Raw genomic sequence first — 22,984 nt, forward strand, 5'->3', positions numbered from 1 at the left:
TTGGCCCTGGTCCGGGGCCCAAAATCCAGACAAGAAAAAAGATAACAGCAGCACTCAAAATTTTTTTGAAAAAAGGTGATGTAGCTTTATTCCATGCCAAAATACAGATGCACCGTTTCTGCTGCCTGTGCAGCCATTCCTAAGCATGCAAAGTGACCAAAATCAGTGATATATATGTGGTAGACAATTCAATCAAGGGAAATAACAATATAATAAACAGTTAATAAAAAGCAGCAATAACAAGACATATTATAAAGTGCATCAATAACAAAGTGCAATGTATATGAGGAAAATCAAAAATGCCATGGTTACAAACAGTGTACACAGTGACTGTTGACAAGTGCTAGGTTAAAAAAATTATATTAGGTTCAATTGATCAATAAGAATCATATAAAATGTATCAAGGGGGGCAGGGATCATTACAGTAAACACTCAACGGGACTAGGATGTGTATGTAAACATAGAGGCTGAACGCCAAGATAGCGTGTAAGGAACTGCGGCTGCGCGGCAGCCTAGTATGCCAACGATCACATGCTCTGTGTAAGCCAGAGAAGGGTGCGCATACGCACTAGAAGACTGTGGATAGATTCGGCATGTTACAGGAGGGAAAGATATCCACGTCGGCAATAGATGCACACAACTAAGGCATGTAGCCAAAGAGAATGAATAGAAGGAATAGAAATAAATACAAAAATGTAATAAGAATAAAAAAATTATAAAGAATAAAAAAATTATAAAAAATTTATATAAAGAAAAAATAAAGAGAAATAAAAAAAGGAAAATAAATATGAACAAAATAAAAAAGAAAATATGTCTATATTTTTTTTCTTTTCTATCCATCTACAGTATCTATATATCTATCTATATTATCATCTATCATCTAATGTCTATCTTCTCATTTAGGTCCTACCCCTCTCTCTCTCATATCTATCTATCTACCTACCTACCTACCTACCTATCTAAGCATAGACCTGTAAAAATATGCATGTTGTTTCTTGTTAGTGTGATTACAGCACTACATCCTCTCTGTAACCTTGTACAGATGTAGTAGAGCTGAGTATTTGTCACACCACTCAGGGGGTTGCATGGGGTTCATTGGGGTTGCGCCACTAAGACTCTTTATAAAGAAAAGTGATCTGCTTTCATTCCTTTCTACTCATTTTTCTTAAAGTGGCCGATGTAGAAGAAATTCAAACAATATGGCTAACCATGCTGGGTTCACACTACGTTTTGTCCCATACGGGAGCGCATACGGCAGGGGGAGCTAAAAGCTTGCGCTCCCATATGTCACCGTATGCGCTCCCGTATGTCATTCATTTCAATGAGCCGACCGGAGTGAAACGTTCGGTCCGGTCGGCTCATTTTTGCGCCGTATGCGCTTTTACAACCGGACCTAAAACTGTGGTCAACCACGGTTTTAGGTCCGGTTGTAAAAGCGCATACGGCGCAAAAATGAGCCGACCGGACCGAACGTTTCACTCCGATCAGCTCATTGAAATGAATGACATACGGGAGCGCATACGGTGACATACGGGAGCGCGAGCTTTTAGCTCCCCCCTGCCGTATGCGCTCCCGTATGGGACAAAACGTAGTGTGAACCCAGCCTAATATATAGAAACATCAGATTCTCCAGAGCAGGAGCGGCATTAGCAAAGTATTTCTCTGTTTTGGCTCATTGAGCACGGTTCCAAACAGTCCCCCCCCCCCCCCCCACGCCCATAATGCCCACATCCCCTAATAGGGCACATAGGTAGGGGTGTTAGGGTGCGTTCACACTGAGGAATTCACGAGGAATAATTTCAGTCAGCAAATTGTTGTCTTCTGTCATTTTATCCATCAAGAGGAATTCAAGCTTAATTTCCATGCGGAAATGAAGAGGAATGAAGGAGGAGGCTATGTAATCTACTTTTCTGAATTCTGCTTGAATTTCGCTCGAATTCTGCTTAAATTCCACTTGAATTCCTTGAAAACGATGTCGGGCAGACTTTTTTTTTTTCCCATTGACTTCTATTGGATTCTGCTCGTGGATTCCGCATGAAGAATGAACATCTTCTTACAGAGATCTCCCCATGCTCAGACTATGCAGGTTCAATGAATTCAACAAAATGAGCTCTGCTGCATCTGTACTATCTGCACCCTAATGATTTTATATACTGTATGTAAACTATAATAAGATTACATTAGTTCTGCAGTAAAGTCACGTGCCAACAGAAATGGCGGAAACATGATTTGTCTGTTCTGTACGCTGTTTCTTTGTAGTGTCCATTGTTCTCTGTGTGTTGGTAAAACATCTGCTTAGAAGCCGTACAGTGATATTATAATCAGATTCTCCCCGGCCTGCGGAAATGGACATGTTTGTCTGTGATATCTGAGAATAGTATTGTTGATCCATGTCACTGGATGGAATGTTCTGTTGTGTCAGTTTCAATTAACATCGAAAAGGTTACATGCCGAGTGTATAACAATGTTCTGGATCAGATAGATCAGATAGATTAATAAGATAGATAGATAGAAAGATAATGAGATAAATAGACATATATGAGAAAGATGATAAATATGAGAGATTGCTAGGTAGAAATTAGATAGATTATAGATATTAGATAAGATCTAGAATGATAGATAATATAGATAGAGAGATGATAGACAGATAGATCGATAGATAAATAGATAGATAGACTGACAGATATTAGATAAAGATATGCTTGAGAAAGGTGGTGTAAGGCCATTGAAGTGTTGTATCCTGAAACAGGTGAATAAAAGTGCACGCTTGTTTTTTAACTGGACTTGGAATGCTGCAGGGCTATTTTCTACATCATAAATATAACATAAGATACACAGAATGATAGGTAAATAGATACTGTAGATAGATTGATATATAGATCAATAGAAATTCAATAAAAATATAGAAATGAGATACTGCAGATATTTGACAGATAGATAGATAGATAGATATGGGATAGATAGATAGATATGAGATAGATAGATAGATAGATATGAGATAGATAGATAGATAGATAGATAGATATGGGATAGATAGATAGATATGAGATAGATATTTGACAGATAGAAAGATAGATATGAGATAATACAATACAGGAATTTTGCTGCACTACTGTGGTAGATGAACAATGACATTGAATAACCCTCAACACTGATTTTAAAATTGAGACATTCGCCAGTATATCCTTGTATGAAGGACATATCTGAGCCCGCACACCATATCAGCATCCCACCAAAATCGGGGTGCCAGTGTATACTGAGGAGTACAGCTGTGGGCGGCATTTCTTTCATTTGCCCAGACAAAGTCACCTACTGACTCCATTCGGGCCATATTGGCTTATTCAGCTCAGTAGACTATGCTATTAAGTCCTGTCTAATTTACTGATTTCACAGACATTGAGGATAGGATTTTGCTTATACTAAACAGGTGGGGGCGCTATATTCCATAATCATTTATAATTGTGCGCTATAGATGGGTTTCTCATTCATCCCACCTTTGTCAGTAATCCTGCTTCTCCGCATGCCATGTGGTATCCTCCCAAATGATGACATTAATATTATTATAAATTGCTGATATGGTATTACACCCAACCGTATTGCACATTAAATCCTACATAAGACACCCTCTATGTTCAACCCCACCCCGGACATTGAGGAAACGACTTGATTTTCCGTAAATGGTTAGGGTGGGGGGCAGGGGTTTAAATCTGTCCGGTTTATTTCTACAGACCCCCACTTTATGATAATAGCCCTGTGCCAGTGTCTCTTCCCAGTACTATATCAGCAGTTTATCCCTCCCCCCCCCCCCCCCCCCCACACTAATCCCAACAGATATGGGGACACATTAGTCATAACCATTAGTCAGGGCTTTTGCCATAAGTGGATGATCGTTGAGATTTATGATGTCACCATCAGACTTTTAGGAAGGTTAAACCATAGAAGGGGGGGAATTAAATTACCAGTAATTAAATTTGCAAGCAGGTTGCCATCCCCAATGGATTTATGGCTCCTATGGGATGGATGGTTTGTCCCTTTGGAAGCAACAGCAAACACAAAGGAGACTGGTCCGGCCGTCTCGCTCCCTTTTCTTTTACATAATTAAGCGCCGCTTCTTCTTCTTCTTCTGGAGAATGCTGAAGCAGCATCTAAAGGAAAGTCATAAAGGGATCTATAAATAAAATAGTATTACCGCAAGGACATTATTGTAATGACTCCATGCAATAGCTTAGAATAATAGCCACTGGCCTTTATTGTCTGGCAGCTTTGCTGAGCGCTAGATATCTCTGTTATTCCAATACAGTATGGCCTTGTGTCTATTATACAGTACCGTGTGATGTACACTAGAGATGAGCGAACTTACAGTAAATTCGAATCGTCACGAACTTCTCGGCTCGACAGTTGAGGACTTATTCTGCATAAATTAGTTCAGCTTTCCGGTGCTCCAGTGGGCTGGAAAAGGTGGATACAGTCCTAGGAGACTCTTTCCTAAGAATGTATCCACCTTTTCCAGCCCAGCGAAGCACCTGAAGGCTGAACTAATTTACGCAGGATAAGTCATCAACTGCCGAGCCGAGAAGTTCGTGACGAATCGAATTTACTGTAAGTTCGCTCATCTCTAATGTACACAATGGGGGAGATACTCAAAAAATTTTGCAGCCAAAAAAATTTTGCCGCGAAAAGTATCAACCACATTTTCAAAGAGCCTTGTGCCGCGGTTTAAACTGTTCACGTCAGTTCTGTAAAAGTGGGCGTGTCCACGTATATTGTCTGATTTACATGATATTTTTTCAAAGGGGTGAGAGTCCAGTTTACATCAAAAATTTTGCACCAGCTTTTTGATAACTGTGTAGAAATCACAGAAATTGTTGTAGTTTTATTTAATTTTTTTTTTGTTTTGTTTTCTTCCTTAGTTTTTTTGGGAAAAAGGTGTTATTAAACACCTTATTAAAAAAAAAAAATATTATTATTTAAAAATGTAATAAAAAAATAAATAAATAATAATACTAATATATATATATATATATATATATATATATATATATATATATATATTTATACAGTGGTCCCTCAACATACGATGGTAATCCGTTCGAAATGGACCATCATTTGTTGAAACCATCGCATGTTGAGGGATCCGTGCAATGTAAAGTATAGGACAGTGGTCTACAACCTGCGGATCTCCAGATGTTGCAAAACTACAACACCCAGCATGCCCGGACAGCCGTTGGCTGTCCGGGCATGCTGGGAGTTGTAGTTTTGCAACATCTGAAGGTCCGCAGGTTGTAGACCACTGTTAGAGGAAGTCGTACTCACCTGTCCCCGCCGCTCCAGACCGTCACCACTCGTCACCGCTGCCCGGGATGTCGTCCTCCATCGCTGTCGCCGCGTCCCCGGGGTGTCCCCGACGCTCCGGCAAGGCCTCTGCTTCCCGAGCATCCTCGCTCTCCGTCGCCGCCATCACGTCGCTACGCACGCCGCTCCTATTGGATGAAGGGACGGCGTGAGCAGTGATGTGATGACGTCGATGGAGAGCACCGACGATGCAGGGGATCCGCAAGAGGACGCACCGGAGCCCCGAGGACAGGTAAGTGATCGTCAGCGGACCACATGGGGCACCGTAAACGGCTATCCAGTGGTAGCTGAAGCAGTCTGCGCTGCAGGATAGCCGTTTATGCGATGGCCCCGACATACAAAAGCATCGTATATTGATGCTGCCTTCAACATGCGATGGCCTCTGAGAGGCCATTGTATGTTGAAATGATCGTATGTCGGGGCCATCGTAGGTCGGGGGGTCACTGCATATATCTCTTTTTTTTTTTCTTGGTCACTGCACCTGCACTTACATTTAAGCTCAGAGATGTTTCTGCCAGAATTTTCTGGGATGTAAAATTTTGCGCAAAAAATTGGCACCAAACTCAGCAATTTTGGCGCAAAAAATCCAATATGGCTGCAACAAAAAAAACATTGGTGTGAAAAAAAAAAAAAAAGTGTCACGAAAATTTATTTTCACATGTTTTCAAAGCAGCACAAGAGACCTTTAAAAATGTGAGGAGATAAAAAAAAGCTGTGAATAATATCACTGGAATAGAAATTAACGCAGTTTTTGAGAATCTCCCCCACTGTCTCTTATTAGATTTCATATGTTAGAATGAGAGGTTATTGTGAACAGTAATAATGGTCGCCAGACGTTATATAAGGATATTCTAATGGAACCATACCCTCCCCACAATGCTATATACTCGCCTGTAGGGGGCAGTACTGTTGTAATATGTGTGGATGTAGGGATATCTTTTAGTGCTTCTATACAAGGCAAAGCCATGTGCATGGGCCATGTATGGCAGAATCTGTAGGTTTTATGTGTGCTGGCATAAGGCTCCACTATTATCAGCAAAAGCCACATATTTGCATCCATAATTCCCAGTCTGACCATGTGTCTAGTGTGTCTGTCAGTTCTGGCACCTTTGATGCGCGGTCAGCTGCTCTACCCGGACGCCGAGGGACCAGGACTTATTCACCCCTCCTGGGCCACCCCCTCCGGGATCCCTTTACCGGATCCATCTCCTAGCTCTGGGATTGCTAAATTTGGACACTATCTTCCCACCCGAGCTTCCCTTCTGGGACTTCCAGCCCGGACCTTATCACGTACCTTTGGGATCCCGCCATCAGACGTTGTTGCTCCCGAGTGACGATCATCTCCCACATCTAACCTTGTCTACCGGGGTTACCTATGCAAAAGACTTATTCTACCTCAGAGTGGGGACTCATCTCATCATATAAACAGGTGTCATCAAGCACCCTGACATAAGATTGTCACCAGCACACGGCTGTCCAGCACAGTGTGTCACGTTCACTATACCATCATCTAAGTATACCCACTGTACGCCTTCCCATTTACATGGGATTATGCATTGCTACCTTATGTAAGGTCTCTCATGACACCATTTTGCAGTATTCTCTACTAAAATCCCTGAGGAGTTATCTGTAGCCATACGGATTAGCGAAACGCGTTGGATTAATGCAATTTCCTTTAAATGCATATTTACACCTCTAACTATGCATCACAGACAACTGTGGGTCTGGCACGTGATTACTACTATATACCTGTGGTTACCACCCTCGGGTTTGGATATTTTACTGTATTTACCACATGTGTGTTTATTGTTGAAGAGTATCAGTTATTTATATTGTATATTGGATCTCATGTGCTAGAGGCCATGTTCGACTGATCCTTGGCGACACAGTATACTGTTGTTTGGTTGTCCCCTCTCTAGCCTAGGGTCACTAGGAGGTTCCAGTGTAGGCCCAGGTCATAAGGACAGGGGACCTACAGTCTCGCCAGGCAGGGCCACTAGATAGGGATAAACCAGTCATCACCTTTTCATCTATGATCCAACTAATACTGTCGTTTTCTGTCTATGTAAATATTACTGGCCCGTACCAGTCTCTACACGATTATAGTGTTGTACTTTAATAAATATATTGCATTTGAAATATGTTGTTCTTGATTTTTGTGATGTTGTCTTAACATATTTCCTCTTACCCCAGATGAGTAACGTCTACACAAGTTACTTCTATGCGCTCAGTTCAGTCATTAGAATGTATGGCTATAATATGGATACAAATATACAGAATTATTATGCCTTATTATGCGAAACCAGTCTTATTCCCTGGGCCAACAGCCCTTTCAGGACAGCATACTATGTATGGATCTGTAATATTGCTATGTGTAGGCATGATAGGAGTAACATTTTGGTCAAATCAAATATTAACAATACCTATGTATAATGTATATGTCTTGTAAGACATCTAAGCACAGTAGTTTAGGTGGTTTCCCTGCAGTCATATATAAAGCCTAGGATCTGACACCAGCTCTGTTACACATCTATGACACTAACTAGCTGGGGGCTCTCTTACAGATTTTACAACATATATTGCAGGGATACAACCTGAACATTCAGTAATGAACTCTGACATCATGCTTCTCCTCTTTCTCTGTCACATTTCACAATTTTAATATAAAGAGATAATACAGGATGAGGAAACACATGTTTACTATATGTATATGATAGCAAAAGCCACATGTTTGCAGTGTAAAATGAAAGTTATACATTTATATTTTTTACATCGCCTCTAGTATACTGCTCTTCTCTCTCTTTCTCACAGTCTATCTATCTATCTCATATCTATCTATCTATGTATTTATCTATCTATCTATCTATCTCACATATATCTATCTGTGTCATATCTATCATATATCTATATATCTCATATCTATCTATCTATCTATCTCATATCTATCTATCTATCTATCTATCTATCTATCATATATCTATCTATCTCATATCTATCTATCTATCTATCTATCTCATATCTATCTATCTATCTATGTATCTATCTATTTTTCTATCTATCTATCTCATATCTATCTATGTATTTATCTATCTATCTCATATCTATCTATCTCACATATATCTATCTGTGTCATATCTATCATATATCTATCTTTCTCATATCTATGTCATATCTATCTATCTATCTATCTCATATCTATCTATCTCATATCTATCTATCTATGTATCTATCTATCTCATATCTATCTATCTAACTATCTCATACCTATTGTCACGATTCGGCAGGCTGGAGGTGGATCCTCTGTGTCAGAGAGGGTTTGGCGTGGACCGTGTCGGTGGACCGGTTCTAAGTAGCTACTGGTTTTCACCAGAGCCCGCCGCAAAGCGGGATGGTCCTGCAGCGGCGGTAGCAACCAGGTCGTATCCACCGGCAACGGCTCAACCTCTCTGACTGCTGAGATAGGCATGGTACAAGGGATAAGGCAAGAGCAAGGTCGGACGTAGCAGAAGGTCAGGGCAGGCAGCAAGGATCGTAGTCAGGGGCAATGGCAGGAGGTCTGGAACACAGGCTAGGAACACTCAAGGAAAGGCTTTCTCTGGCACAAGGGCAACAAGATCCGGCAAGGGAGTGCAGGGGAAGTGAGGTATAAGTAGGGAGTGCACAGGTGGAAACTAATCAAGCTAATTGGGCCAGGCACCAATCATTGGTGCACTGGCCCTTTAAGTCTCAGAGAGCTGGCGCGCGCGCGCCCTAGAGAGCGGAGCCGCGCGCGCCAGCACATGACAGCAGGGGACCGGGACGGGTAAGTGATTTGGGATGCGATTCGCGAGCGGGCGCGTCCCGCTGTGCGAATCGCATCCCCAACGGCCATGTCAGTGCAGCGCTCCCGGTCAGCGGGACTGACCGGGGCGCTGCAGGGAGAGAGACGCCGTGAGCGCTCCGGGGAGGAGCGGGGACCCGGAGCGCTCGGCGTAACACCTATCTCACATATATCTATCTATGTCATATCTATCATCTATCTATCTATATCATATCTATCTCATAAATATCTATCTATCTCATATCTGTCTGTCTGCTTATCTATCTATCTATCTATCTATCTCATATCTATCTATCTCATATGTATCATATCTCATATCTATCTATCTATCTCATATCTATCTATCGCATATTTATCTATCTATCTCATATAAATCTATCTGTCATATCTATCTATCTCATATCTATCTAATATCTATCTCATATCTATCTATCTATCTCATATCTATCTATGTAGAAAAACAGCAGCACTCCAAGGTATACATGAATAATGTGTGGCTTTATTCACCAAAGCATCCGAAGTTGTAACGTCTCAGCCTTCTCACAAGGCCTTTGTCACACATTATTCACGTATACCTTGGAGTGCTGCTGTTTTTCTACATATATCTTTGGGACTTGGGACCGAGTCAGCCAGCTAGCATGACCTTCAACCCGGTTGTGCTGCCCGCTTTTCTTCTATCTATCTATCTATCTATCTCATATCTATCTCATATCAATCTATCTTTCTATCATGTATCTCAAATCTATCTATCTCATATCTATCTATCTATCTCATATCTATCTATCTCATATCTATCTATCTTTCTATCATGTATCTCAAATCTATCTATCTCATATCTATCTATCTATCTCATATCTATCTATCTATCTATCTATATCTATCTATTTATCTATCTATCTATCATGTGTCTCATATATATCTATCTATCTATCTACACATACACTAACAACATAAAAGGCCTTATAAGAAGCTTTCACAATACTTGACCTTGCTTGCTTTTACCCAGTGGAATCTCTTGCCATAACCTTCAGTATTTATATTTTTGCGAGTTACATTTTATGACAGATACATGTTTGGATTACTGTCCAGATATTACATAGTATAATACAAACCCAAGCTATAATGTTTTACACATCTGTACAACAGCACTTAGCGTAACAATTAACATATGTGGAGCGGCACTGAATATCGGGGATAGAGACGGCCATAACTTTCTTGCCTGTGTTTCTGATTAACCGTTGCATTGTGTTACAATTTTTATGTATATTAATCAGTGTTGTACTAATGTAGACTACACTTTCTTTTAAAGGGCCCTATCAATCAAAGTGACATTCAGATTGGTGAGGGTCATTATTACTTTTAGTTATGAGATTGACTGTCAACCCAGCACAGCCCGCTTGCGCTGCAGCATCGCTCAATAATAAATACATTTCCAATGGAAAAGAATCATGATATTTAAAATGTGCTTACATATGTGTGTGGTTTAAATGTAACATTTTTTATTATGTATACATTTCATATCGTGTTCCATTGTGTGAATGGAAAATTAGGTTAGAAATCAGATTACTAATTACTGTTAATATATTGTCTAATTTTGTTTGTATATTTTTATTTTAATAATGTATAAATTCTATTTTATACCATTTCATCTTACATTTTGACAGCGCTGTTGATCCTTTTTCTTAAAAATTATTATAAAAAAATATAAAAGTAATAATATAAGATTTTTGTATCTCCTTTCTAAAATTATATATATATATATATATATATATATATATATATATATATATATATATATTGCATACTTTTTTTTTTTATATTTATAACTTTTTTGTAGTTTGTTTCAATAGTTTTTTCTTCTTTCCTTTTCAGTGACCTCAGTGAGAACCAGATCCAAGCAATCCCCAGAAAAGCATTTCGTGGTGCGGTAGATATTAAAAATCTGTAAGTATTTTACTGTGGAGCCGTATCATTTGGCCTTTATGACTTTCTGTAATGCAGCGCATGCCTTACTTCCACAAAATCTTAATGTCTTATGACATTCAAACAATATTTTGACCTGTATGAAAAATGGAAACCCGCAGAAGTCTTACACAGGGAATCATTCCTCGATGTAAGATTCGGGGTAGGCTATTCCTGGGCTTGCTGTCCTGTTTTTCATAAGAATAAACATTAAACATAAACATTTTAACAATGATTTTTTAACAAAAATTTAAGTACCAGTATTTCATTTCCCTGCACCTAAATCAGGGGCTGTTTATTTTGCATTGTAACACCGGGAGAGGTTTATAGGGTCTTGAGTATAAAATTTAGCTTGTAGAAGAATATAAATTGACTCCTTAGTCTAAAAATTTAGGCGCAAAATCATAATTTTTTCAGAAGAGTTCAGGATATTTTTCATTTATTTATGCAGCAGGAACATTTTAAATACGGTAGATTTCAAATACATTCACTATTTAACATTAATATTTGTTACACGAACATCTAAAGTGGCAAATTTGCAAGAAGCCTGCACCAAAATCTGCACAATTTGGCACAGATTCTCCTTTGCATATTAACCTGTGTAAATGTGGTGACATTTCTGATGTAAAAAAAAAAAACTGCATGTTATCTGTCCTGACTGATATGGATTAGGGAGTTATGCAAATAGAAAATTATTGCTCATAAAGGATTAAATGTGTGATCGTGGGGGTCCCAGTGGTCAGACGCCCCCCCCCCCCCCCCCACACACACACACACACACATACCCCTGCGATCAGACACTTATCCCCATCCTGTGGATAGGAGATAAGTTGTTAAGTACCAAAGTTCCCCTTTAAGGGTGCAGTCACACATGAGGTGATTTGGCTGCGGCCACAACGCATGCCACGACTGATGGCAAAGTGTATCAGTTATGTTTGGTCCAGCGCCCAGTTGTTTCTGCTTACCGGACTGGGGAACTCTGCAGTTCAGATCTATCCTCAAGCACTGGATAGGACAGATGGGGGGGTCTGGCCTATCCAGTGCTTGAGGATAGATCTGAACTCTCCTATTTAACCCCTTAAGGACCGGGGTTTTTTCCGTTTTTACATTTTCGTTTTTTGCTCCTTGCCTTTAAAAAATCATAACTCTTTCAATTTTGCACCTAAAAATCCATATGATTGCTTATTTTTTGCGCCACCAATTCTACTTTGTAATGACGTCAGTCATTTTGCCCAAACATCTACGGTGAAACGGAAAAAAAAATCATTGTGCGACAAAATTGAAAAAAAAAATGCCGTTTTGTAACTTTTGGGGGCTTCCGTTTCTACGTAGTACATTTTTTGGTAAAAATTACACCTTATCTTTATTCTGTAGGTCCATACGATTAAAATGATACCCTACTTATATAGGTTTGATTTTGTCGTACTTCTGGAAAAAATCATAACTACATGCAGGAAAATTAATACGTTTAAAAATGTCATTTTCTGACCCCTATAACCTTTTTATTTTTCCGCGTATGGGCGGTATGTGGGCTCATTTTTTGCGCCGTGATCTGAAGTTTTTAAAGGTACAATTTTTGCATTGATAGGACTTATTGATCGCTTTTTATTCATTTTTAAATTATAAAAAAAGTGACCAAAAATGCACTATTTTGGACTTTGGAATTTTGCGCGCACGCCATTGACCGAGCGGTTTAATTAATGATATATTTTTATAATTCGGACATTTCCGCACGCGGTGATACCATATATGTTTATTTTTATTTACACTGTGTTTTTTTTATGGGAAAAGGGAGGTGATTCAAACTTTTAATAGGGGAGGGGTTAAATGATATTTATTCCCTTTTTTTTTCACTTTTTTTTTACAGTGTTATAGCTCCCATAGGGACCTATAACACTGCACACACTGATCTTTTACATTGATCACTGGTTTCTCATAGGAAACCAGTGATCGATGATTCTGCCGCATGACTGCTCATGCCTGGATCTCAGACACTGAGCAGTCATTCAGCGATCGGACAGCGAGGAGGCAGGTAGGGGCCCTCCCGCTGTCCTGTAAGCTGTTCGGGATGCCGCGATTTCGCCGCGGCTATCCCGAACAGTCCACTGAATTAACCGGCATGGTTTCATTTTTGCTTTTAGCCGCGCGGCTCAGCTCTGAGCGTGCGGCTAAAGGGTTAATAGCGCGCGGCGCCGCGATCGGCGCTGCGCGCTATTAGCGGCGGGTCACGGCTTCACTATGACGCCGGGCCCGCCGTGATATGATGCGGGGTTACTGTGTAACCCCACGTTATATCACGGGAGCAGGACCAAGGACGTACAGATACGTCCTTGGTCCTTAAGGGGTTAAATAAATAGGATAAGTTTGATTATCGTTTTCCCTCTCTGCTTATCTACCGCGCTGAAGGAAAACTGAGCCGAATTGCCAGACATATGGACGGCACCCTGACGTAGTTCAGGCACAAGCCGCATATTTAGCGACTTTTATGCGTCTATTGATATAGACAGTTTCACTCTTTTTGCCTACACATAGAACTTTTTCTTTTTGACCATGCAGTGGTCACGTATTTATCATTTGCGACTTATGTCAAAAGTCGCTATTTTGTGCACAAAGGTACATTTTTAGGTGCAAAGCTACACCACCTACCAGTAGGCGTGAGAATATTTTCTACCTTCCACAATTAAACCTTTAACCTCTTGTGGACGACAGCGTCCCACTCCCCTTCTATGGCACGTGCTCTGGAGCTGAGTGTGGGTCATAGCTGGGTGGTCCTGGCGGCTATCTGCCACCAGGACCCATCTCTAATGCCAGACATCACCAATCATGGTGATGCCTGGATTTAACCCCTTAGATATCGCAATCAAATTTGATTGTAGCATCTATAATGCAAGTAAAAATGTCCCGGCAGCTCTGTGAAAGTAAAAACACCTAACCTGTCAAATTCAGGACCCGGGAAAGTGTCTACTTCCCTCCCTCACAAGTGTCTAGAAAAAGTGTATGTGGTAGAGCCTTACCCCCCACCACAGCAGAGCTGCGCAAAATTCATCATCCTGCTGCACCTTCTTGATAAATAAGATGCACACTAGTCAAAGCCACCACCCAAATAAACGTGGGAAAATAGCTCTACCGTAGACATTCTTTGATAAATCTGGGCCTGGGTCTCTGCCCTATTATAATGGGATTTGGCAGCTTCAGGACTAATGGCTTTACTTGCCACAAACCCACTTGCCTTCTTTTTATATTGTATTTGTATTTTTAGTGGTGACTAGTGTTGCTCACGAATATTCGCAATTCGAATATTCGTCGCGAATATCGCATAATCGCGAATTCGCGAATATTACGAATTTCGCCATTAAAATTAGCAATTACGAATATTCGTCTTTTTTTCAAACTGTTTTAAAAACTGAGCACATTGTAGGGATCTCCTTTGACTGATAAATGCAATGCTAGTATCATTTCATTAAAGACCCAGGGATGAGACTGTGAGGCGAAAGGTTTATGCTTGCGAATATTTGCATTGCGAATATTCGCAATACAAATATTCGTGGAAATTCCGCCCTACTCTTGCCTGTGAGTCAATGAGAGTTCTGCAAGCACAGTTGTCAGAGCTTAGCAACGTCCCTAGCAACATCCCTCGCATGATGTTATAGCGGGCATGCGCAGGCGAGCAAAATTTCGCTATTAATTTTGCATTTGCAATAGCGAAATTTCGCAATTCAAAAAAACGTCACAAATATAACGAATATTCGAATTTCACGAATATGGGATGAATATTCGTCCTCATATTCGCGAAATATCGCAAATTCAAATATGGCTTATGCCGCTCATCACTAGTGGTGACATATTGCAGATATTTTTGATAGATGTAGCAGAGAACAATTTATACTGATGTTTAAGAGCATTATCTGTGATTTTATATAGATAAACCTACAGCATTACCAGGAGACAGTCTTTAGTGACAAATTCACCTCTACTACAGCCTCATATATTTGGTTAGTATATAAACAGATATGTATCCTCCGCCATTCTGTCTATCTATCTATCTATCTATCTTTAATGCTAGGGTACATTCACACCACACCTCAGAGATCCAGCTGCCGGTGAAATTGGTCGGCTCATTTTTGCCCCATATCCGTTTTTGTGGCCGGACTCAAAACCACGGCGAACCAGGGTTTTCAATCTGGCTACAAAACCGCATATGGGGCAAAAAATGGCGCATTTAAATGAAGGAGGTTCACCACTGGTCCGATAGCCGGATCTCTGAAACGTGGTGTGAATGCACCCTTAGACAGCAGAACAGTTGGGGAGATTTATCATAAACCTGTTCAGAGGAAAAGTTGTCCAGTTGCCCATAGCAACCAATTAGATTGCTTCTTTCATTTTTCACAGGCCTTCATGAAAATGAAAGAAGCAAGCTGATTGGTTGCTATGGGCAACTGGACAACTTTTCCTCTGCACAGGTTTTGATAAATCTCCGTGCAGGAGCTATAGCTGTGTACTAAGGAGAGTGGATAATCGTGATGTATGGTGCGCCGTATAATCTTTATCCATAGTCTCCCACCCGGCTGACATGCTGTTCAGTCATCTCTGCTTCTGGCCCCGCTGCCTTATTATTACCTGATACATAATGATCTAGTAAATAGCTTCTGATAGTGACAATGATGATTTCTTAACAGGGATATTTATACGCGGCCTATTTCATTTACTTCGGGGCGCTTTACCCATCCCCCCACTCCTTAGACAGCCTGTCATTTTTCAGTCTTGTTCCACAGTTCACGGCTGTATCTGCGCACAGCTGTTGACTTGCTTTTCCGAGGGACTGAAGAAAGTGCACGGTAATGCTGAAGGAATGACGGCTGCAGGTGGCTCAGACATAGCAGGGACTGACCTGTGAGACAGTGAAACGTCTCACAGCGGAGGTGGGAAGTCAGTAAGGGGGATCTCCCGTTATTATGGAACTACACACATCCTGGGTGGAGTATGACGGAACTCGTTCCCACTCATTCTGTAACAATGTTTGATATTTATCCATATGGGCAGTTTAACCCCTTAATGACACAGCCTATTTTGGCCTTGAGGACACAGGAAATTTCCATTTTTGCATTTCCATTTTTACCTCTTCTCTTTATGGTGGGAAAATAAAAAGAAAACCACAATTTTAGTTTTTACGCAGTGCACTCTACGGTAAAACTGACATGTTATCTTTATTTTGTGGGTCAGTACAATTAAAATGATACCCCTCTTTTTTTCAGACCACCTACTGGTCTGCACAATTTGCACCAGAATTTTAACCATAATGTTGGCAAATGCTGTTGCATCTTAAACGCAGCTTCTTGCGGTGTGCCAACCTTGGTTCTCTGATAAATCTAATACGATACTAGTAGTTTGGTGAACAGTAGACCTATCTCTATTAGCCATTCTGCATTTTTATCTTTCAGGGATGCTTTTACCAGCTCTTTTCAAAGCATTTCGTTTTCGATTCTATGTGCCCTTTCTTCTTCAGCTTATCTTGCCGCACATTTTCTAACTATTTGTCCACGGGATTGCTGTTTTGTTTAAGGCATTGTTGGATTGTCGGCAACAATATGTTGGTTCTTGAATAAAGATGTTGCACGCATGCGCACAAAGTGGTGCGCAAATGCGTTGGCGAATGGCACATAAAACAGTTGAAAACTCTTTTATTGAAGAACGGACCTAAACTGCTTTAGCCCTTTTGGACAAATTCAGAATGTATCAAGGGGTTAGTTAGCCCCTTCTGACTTACCGGTTTTGTTTGTTGTTTGCGATTGCCAGGCCCTGCTCCTTATAGTTCTTCTCCTCTTTTAGAGGTTTTATATTTGGACTGACATAATTTGATCAGTGGTGTTGCTAGGGTCAGTGTCACCCGGTGCAGTAGAAAATGGTGTCACCCTCCCCCCCCCCTCTCCATTACAACCGTGTTAACTCTTTAGGGACATAGTAGATTGTGGCCATAAAGGGGTACTCCGGCGAAAAACGTCCCTTATCAAAAGGATGGAAGATAAAATGTTTGATCCCGGAGGTCCTGCTACTGGAGACTGCCGCTATCTCTCTGCCGCCAGCAGTGTTGTCCGGAACATGGAAGCGTGGAGTTTCTGTGTTTGTGATATCCCGCCACGCCCCTCCATTCATGTCTATGGGAGAGGGCATGACGGCTAGTACGTAGCTGTCAGGCCTCCACCCCTAGACCTAAATCGAGGGGGAGTGGCGGCTGTAGTCGCTAGTCATTCGTCACAGAGCAGATTTCGCTCCATGCGCTGATGCAGATGAGGTGCTGCCACTGGGGATCAAAAGGATAGGAGATAAGATGTTTATTGCCGGAGTACCCCTTTAAGAACACAGACAATTTCATTTTTGCTTTTTCACTTTTATTTTTTTTTGCGCGACCAATTGTTCTTTGTAACAACATTTTACCCTAAAATGTACTGTGCAACCAAAAAAATATTATTTTGTGTAAATATGGAAAAAGAAAACAGCATTTTGCTACTTTTGGAGGGTTTCGTTTTCACGCTGCACACTTTACAGTAAAACTGCCATGTTCTCTTTATTCTGTGGGTCAATATGATTAAAATTATCCCCATCTTAACATGCTTTTCTATTATTGTACGACTTAAAAAAAAAAACGAATTTAGTATGTTTTAAATCGCTCTATTCTGACTCCCTCTAACTTTCTAACTTTTCCATATACAGCAGTATGAGGGTAATTTTTTGCACCATGATCTGTAGATTTTATTTGTACCATTTTTGTGAATTTTTTATCACTTATTTTTTTATTTTCCTGGGATGTATTGTGACCAAAAAGCTGCAACTTTGGATTATCTTTTTTTTTATATTTACCCTCTTCAGATACAGGATAATTAACATTATATTTTAATAGTTTGGATATGTTTAATGTGTTTACTTTATCTTTTTACTCATTTATTTATTTTTTAAATGGGAAAAGGGGAATTTTTATTTTTATTGGGGAACTTTGACTTTTTATGTCCCAATAGGGCAGTGTTTCCCAACCAGGGTGCCTTCGGCTGTCCGGGTATGCTGGGAGTTGTAGTTTTGAAACACTGCCATAGGGGTTAACAAGGGGTTAAGAGGCTTACACATTTTCTTACAATACAATACACCAGTGGTCTCCAAACGATGTCCCTCCTGCAACTCTCAGAATGCCTGGAGAGCCAAAGGCTTTCTAGGCATGCTGGATGTTGTAGTCTGCAACAGCAGGAGGTCCATAGTTTGGAGGCCACTGTGATACACTAACCTTTTGCAGTCTCCTGCAGTCAGGAGAAGAGCAGCAGAGGTGATGAAGAGGAGGGCTCAGACAGCCTCCTGACTCTGATAGCCTTTGACCTTTCCAGGCTGCAGTGCTGCTCTCTGGGGGGGGGGGGGGAGTGCTGTGGTACGTGCCGCCCAGCTGAGCACCGGGGGGGGGGGGGGGGGGGCAGTGAGGAGGGGGGCTAGAGGAAGGGGTGGCAGTGCTGAGCGTCATGGTGTCACTCCATTGGGTTGGTGTCACCTGTGCGGCCCTACGCCATTGAATTTGATAAGGGGTTGTAGCTGTATGTGGATTTGGCTGTGACTCTTATGGGTGGTCCTCACAGTTTTTTTGTTTGTTTGTTTTTCAGCTGTCTGACATTACACTCTGAATTTCCCTTACATGATCTTCAGTGAACTTTTTATAATGTTTTTTTACTGTTTGTTCTTCAATCTGCTTTGTGTTATTAAAAATTAAAGGGGTACTTATCAGCTGTTGTATACTACAGAGGTAGTTGTATAGTTCTTTTCAGTCTGACCACACTGCTCTCTGCTGACACCTCTGTCTGTGTCAGGAACTGTCCAAAGCAGGAGAGGTTTGCTATGGGGATTTGCTTCTGTTCCAGACAGTTGCTTAAAATACTGATCAAAATGCTCAGTCAAGCCCAAAAGTTGAAGGGGTACTCCAGAAGAAAAACTTTTTTCTTAAATCAACTGGTGCCAGAAAATTATACACATTTGTAAATAACGTCTATTTAAAAATATTAATCCATACAGTACTTTTCAGTTGCTGTATGCTACAGAGGAAGTTGTGTAGATCTTTCCAGTCTAACCACAGTGCTCTCTGCTGCCACCTCTGTCCATGTCAGGAACTGTCTGGAACAGAAGGAAATCCCCATAGCAAACCTTCTCCTGCTCTGGACAGTTCCTGACGTGGACAGAGGTGTCAACAGAGAGCACTGTGGTCAGACTGGAAAGAACTCCACAATTCCTCTTGAGCATACAGTAGCTGATATGCACTGGAGTGCTAAGATTTTTAAATAGAAGTAATATGCAAATTTTAAGCCTCTTACTCGCAAAGCCCCACCCCTTATTGGACATTGTGAAGAAAGTGTCTAGACACATGTAAATGTTCCCACACCATGTGCATCCATTTTTTTTTTTCAATGTGCCATACCTAGTGCAGAGTCTAAGGGGCAGTGCACAGCTTTATTTGGTATTCGTTGAACCTTTGAGTCACACACCTTCACACACCAGGTATGGCACAATTCACAGTCTAAGAATGCTCCAGATTATTAACAGTGACTCCTGCTGGCTTATAAGACTTAGAAGTTTGCACCTTTTATTAGTGTGATTTGACTATGTTCAAACACTGTATTTTTATGCGTATTTTATTTTTTAGAATGCGCCATAAAATCGCTGTAAATTTACATCTGTATTTGCAAAACGAATGTGCTCTATGTAAGTCTATGGGAAGTGATTGTGCACACGGTATATAAAGAAAGTCGTATACATAAAAAGTCATATTTTTCCCATCTGCCTAAACAAGTGGCATGTCACAGTAAAAATACGACTGGTTTATGCACCTCTGTATTGTTTCAAAGTCAGAATTCTGAAGAAGCTCTTTCTGCCCAATAATATGTGATGGCTTAAAGCATTGCCATCAGATCATGATTAATAGAAATATATAAAGATGCAGCAGAGCTAAGTTGGTCAATAAACATGGTCATGTGTGAAATTTCGATTTATCCTCTGTGGTTGTTTTTTTTTTTTTTTAAAGACTGAATTTAATATTTTCATACATAAAAAAAAAAAGTTTAATCACACATTCAGCTCTGCTGCATCGCTATACATAAACTGGTCATTTTAATACTATTCTTTACCTGCAGCCAAGATTCACAAGGTATTTCAAACCTGAGTCATCTCTGTATAGTATAGAAAAGTGGTCTGTATGAGTTCTATGGGACACAATGAGAGTTGTAGTTTTATAATACCGGAGAGGCCATGAGGAGCGCTTCACCTCGGTTGTGGATTTCAGCCATTCAGATCAGTGTACTGTGTGTTATTTCAGATATCCTAGACTCACCCCAGTCATTCAGATAAGTGTACTGTGTGTTATTCCAGATATCCTTGACTCACCCCAGTCATTGTACGCAGGCCCCATGCCTCAGTGCTACTAAATGATGCACCCTCTGACCTCTAGCCCTGCCGGTTGCAGCTGCTATGCTGCCACTAATAGAATTTCTCTCACATATTCCTCAACATAAAATGTAGGAGCTGAAGTGGCGTTTTTTCAGGTTAATTGAACCAGTAAATTCCTAATGGCTCCTTTTCATTTAGTTAATGTAATGCACTTTAAGGCAATCAGATGAGAGTGAGCCGTAAAGTGCTTCAGTAATCACCCTGACCATACACGTCTCACTGCCACACACTCCGCCAACCCATATTTAGCTAATTTCAGAAAAAAAACAGATGTCATAACTCAGTTGGGGCATTTATGGGTGATCACCAGGGGATAGGGAGGACAAAATCAATTTATTTCTCCCTATTGGGTCCATGTTTGGCCAATTCTTCTGCAAGTCCTGTCATCAACTATCTTTCTTAAGGTGCCCATACACCTTTAATAGCTGTTGGACAAACATTTGACAGCCCTCTCATATGGATGTTCATGTGTTGTGAATAAGGAATAGAGTGGAAAGTCGCTGCCATACTCCTTTTAAAAAACAAAAGGCTCAGGCGCTTGAATTCTAAAATGGCCAACCCATTTCTCCCCTGACATCATCTGTCATCATCTGGCTTCCTTACACATTAGAGCAGTGTTTTCCAGGCAATGTGCCTCCAGCTGTTGCAAAACTACAACTCCCATCATGCCCGGACAACTGAAGCCTGTGTGGGCATGCTGGGAGTAGAGATGAGTGAACATAACCGGTAGAACCCATGTTCGTTTAGAACTTTGCTAAATGTTTGATTCAGCTAGAACTTAAACTTCATGCGGTTCAGTTCAGCAAAACCTGCTAAAATAACATTAGCCACATGGCAGAAAGGAGAATGAGGAAGGATCACATGACCTCAGGGAATTCCATAATGCTTTTCAAACAGTTATCCCAACTAATGAGAAGGCAGTATAGGGGTGATGGCAAAGCCACTATAAAAGCCTACGTACATAGCTTAGGCAGCCATTTTAGAGACAGCAGGTGTTAGATGAAGATCTCTGTGAGGGACACTAAGCAGTGAACAATACAGACAGGAGTAGGATCACAGATATATTAAAATTATAGTAAAGTGTAGTGTTCTGCATATGTTCTGTCAGTGCAAAATATGTTTAAATTGAAAATGAAGTGTGCCAGTTTTGGATGGATATTTCATAGTGTAAACATATATGGATATTCTTCATAACTAGGCTCATTTGTCAATAACAACTTTGGGAAAGCTTTGTGACAACCCGTCTTGGAGCTGTATATGCTCATGAATGATACACTACCATTTTATCGGTCCTTGTCGGTTGTTGGCCCCCGATTTCCATACAAAGATATACAGAAAAAAAAAAAAGGTTGTGACACTATTGGATGGCATATGGAGGTCATTTGATTGTGAGCTCTAATATGGACAAGCTTTGCCCTGTGTCCTCTTGACAAAGCTACATCCGTAACGAAACATGTCAAGGGGGCTGAGAGATGATGTTTTTTTAATATAGTGCTTTCTCCTAATTGCCATCCCGGTGTACACTGCAGGTACACATGGCAAGGTGTCGCATTGATCACTAAGGAGATTGATCAGATCCATTGTGAATTGCAATTGCTGCATTTGGAGAAGCTAGCACTTGACTTTTAACCTTTTTTTGTGGTTTTTCAATAAAGATATAAACAAGGGATATATTGGAAATAAAGGGTTTTAGTGGATCACCTTTTGGTGGTCTATAAGTAGAATTGAGAATAATACCCTCCATATATTGTTCTCAAACTGATTGGCTAATATGGACATGGACTGATGTGAGCAGTGATAAATTTCTGTACAACACTATGGAATATATCAGTACTATATAAAAACTTCTTAGGGAGAATACCTCAATAAGTTGGTGCCAACAAGGCACTATAGAGAGGCATTATATGGCAGCACATGAATTACCTGACAATCCATAACAGAAAACTACACTAACTCCATGCACATGGCTCTGCAAGGACTAAATTAGTGATCGTATTGTCACCCAGCTTTCCCAAAAACAGATACAGTATTGATTTTACTTTCTTTTAGGTTGTGTTCTTGAACAATGAAAATTTTCATAACTCTAAAATGACCCCCGTTTCTTACTCTGCCTTTGTCCTTTCATTGAGGTCCACGTTCTTTTATTCTCTTTCTTTCTAACTTGTTAATAGTTTCCGGAGATAAAACCCATCTGAAAATGAGCAATAAGGCAAGACTATCTGAGATTAGCCGAGTTAAACGCTGCTAAGCACTTCATCCTCCAGTGGTATCTTGTAAAAACCAAAGAGAGATGATTGTCCTCAATGATTTCTCCTCTCCGGGATGATTTACAAGATGCTGTGTCAGCAATGATTTATCTATTGACAGCTAAGGATAATAAGATAC

General features: G+C 40.5%; 1 protein-coding gene across 5 annotated transcripts in view; it reads left to right on the plus strand.

Moving 5' to 3' along the window:
* SLIT2 (slit guidance ligand 2) overlaps positions 1-22,984 on the plus strand; it is a 327,901-nt gene that overhangs the window by 196,771 nt on the left and 108,146 nt on the right. For all 5 annotated transcript variants that reach the window (XM_056555443.1, XM_056555414.1, XM_056555429.1 and 2 more), the window contains exon 5: positions 11,045-11,116. In XM_056555443.1, the coding sequence (XP_056411418.1) occupies positions 11,045-11,116 (72 nt within the window). The remainder of the gene's footprint in view (positions 1-11,044; positions 11,117-22,984) is intronic.

This window comes from Hyla sarda, chromosome 1 (assembly GCF_029499605.1).
Source record: "Hyla sarda isolate aHylSar1 chromosome 1, aHylSar1.hap1, whole genome shotgun sequence".
Classification (NCBI taxonomy): domain Eukaryota; kingdom Metazoa; phylum Chordata; class Amphibia; order Anura; family Hylidae; genus Hyla; species Hyla sarda.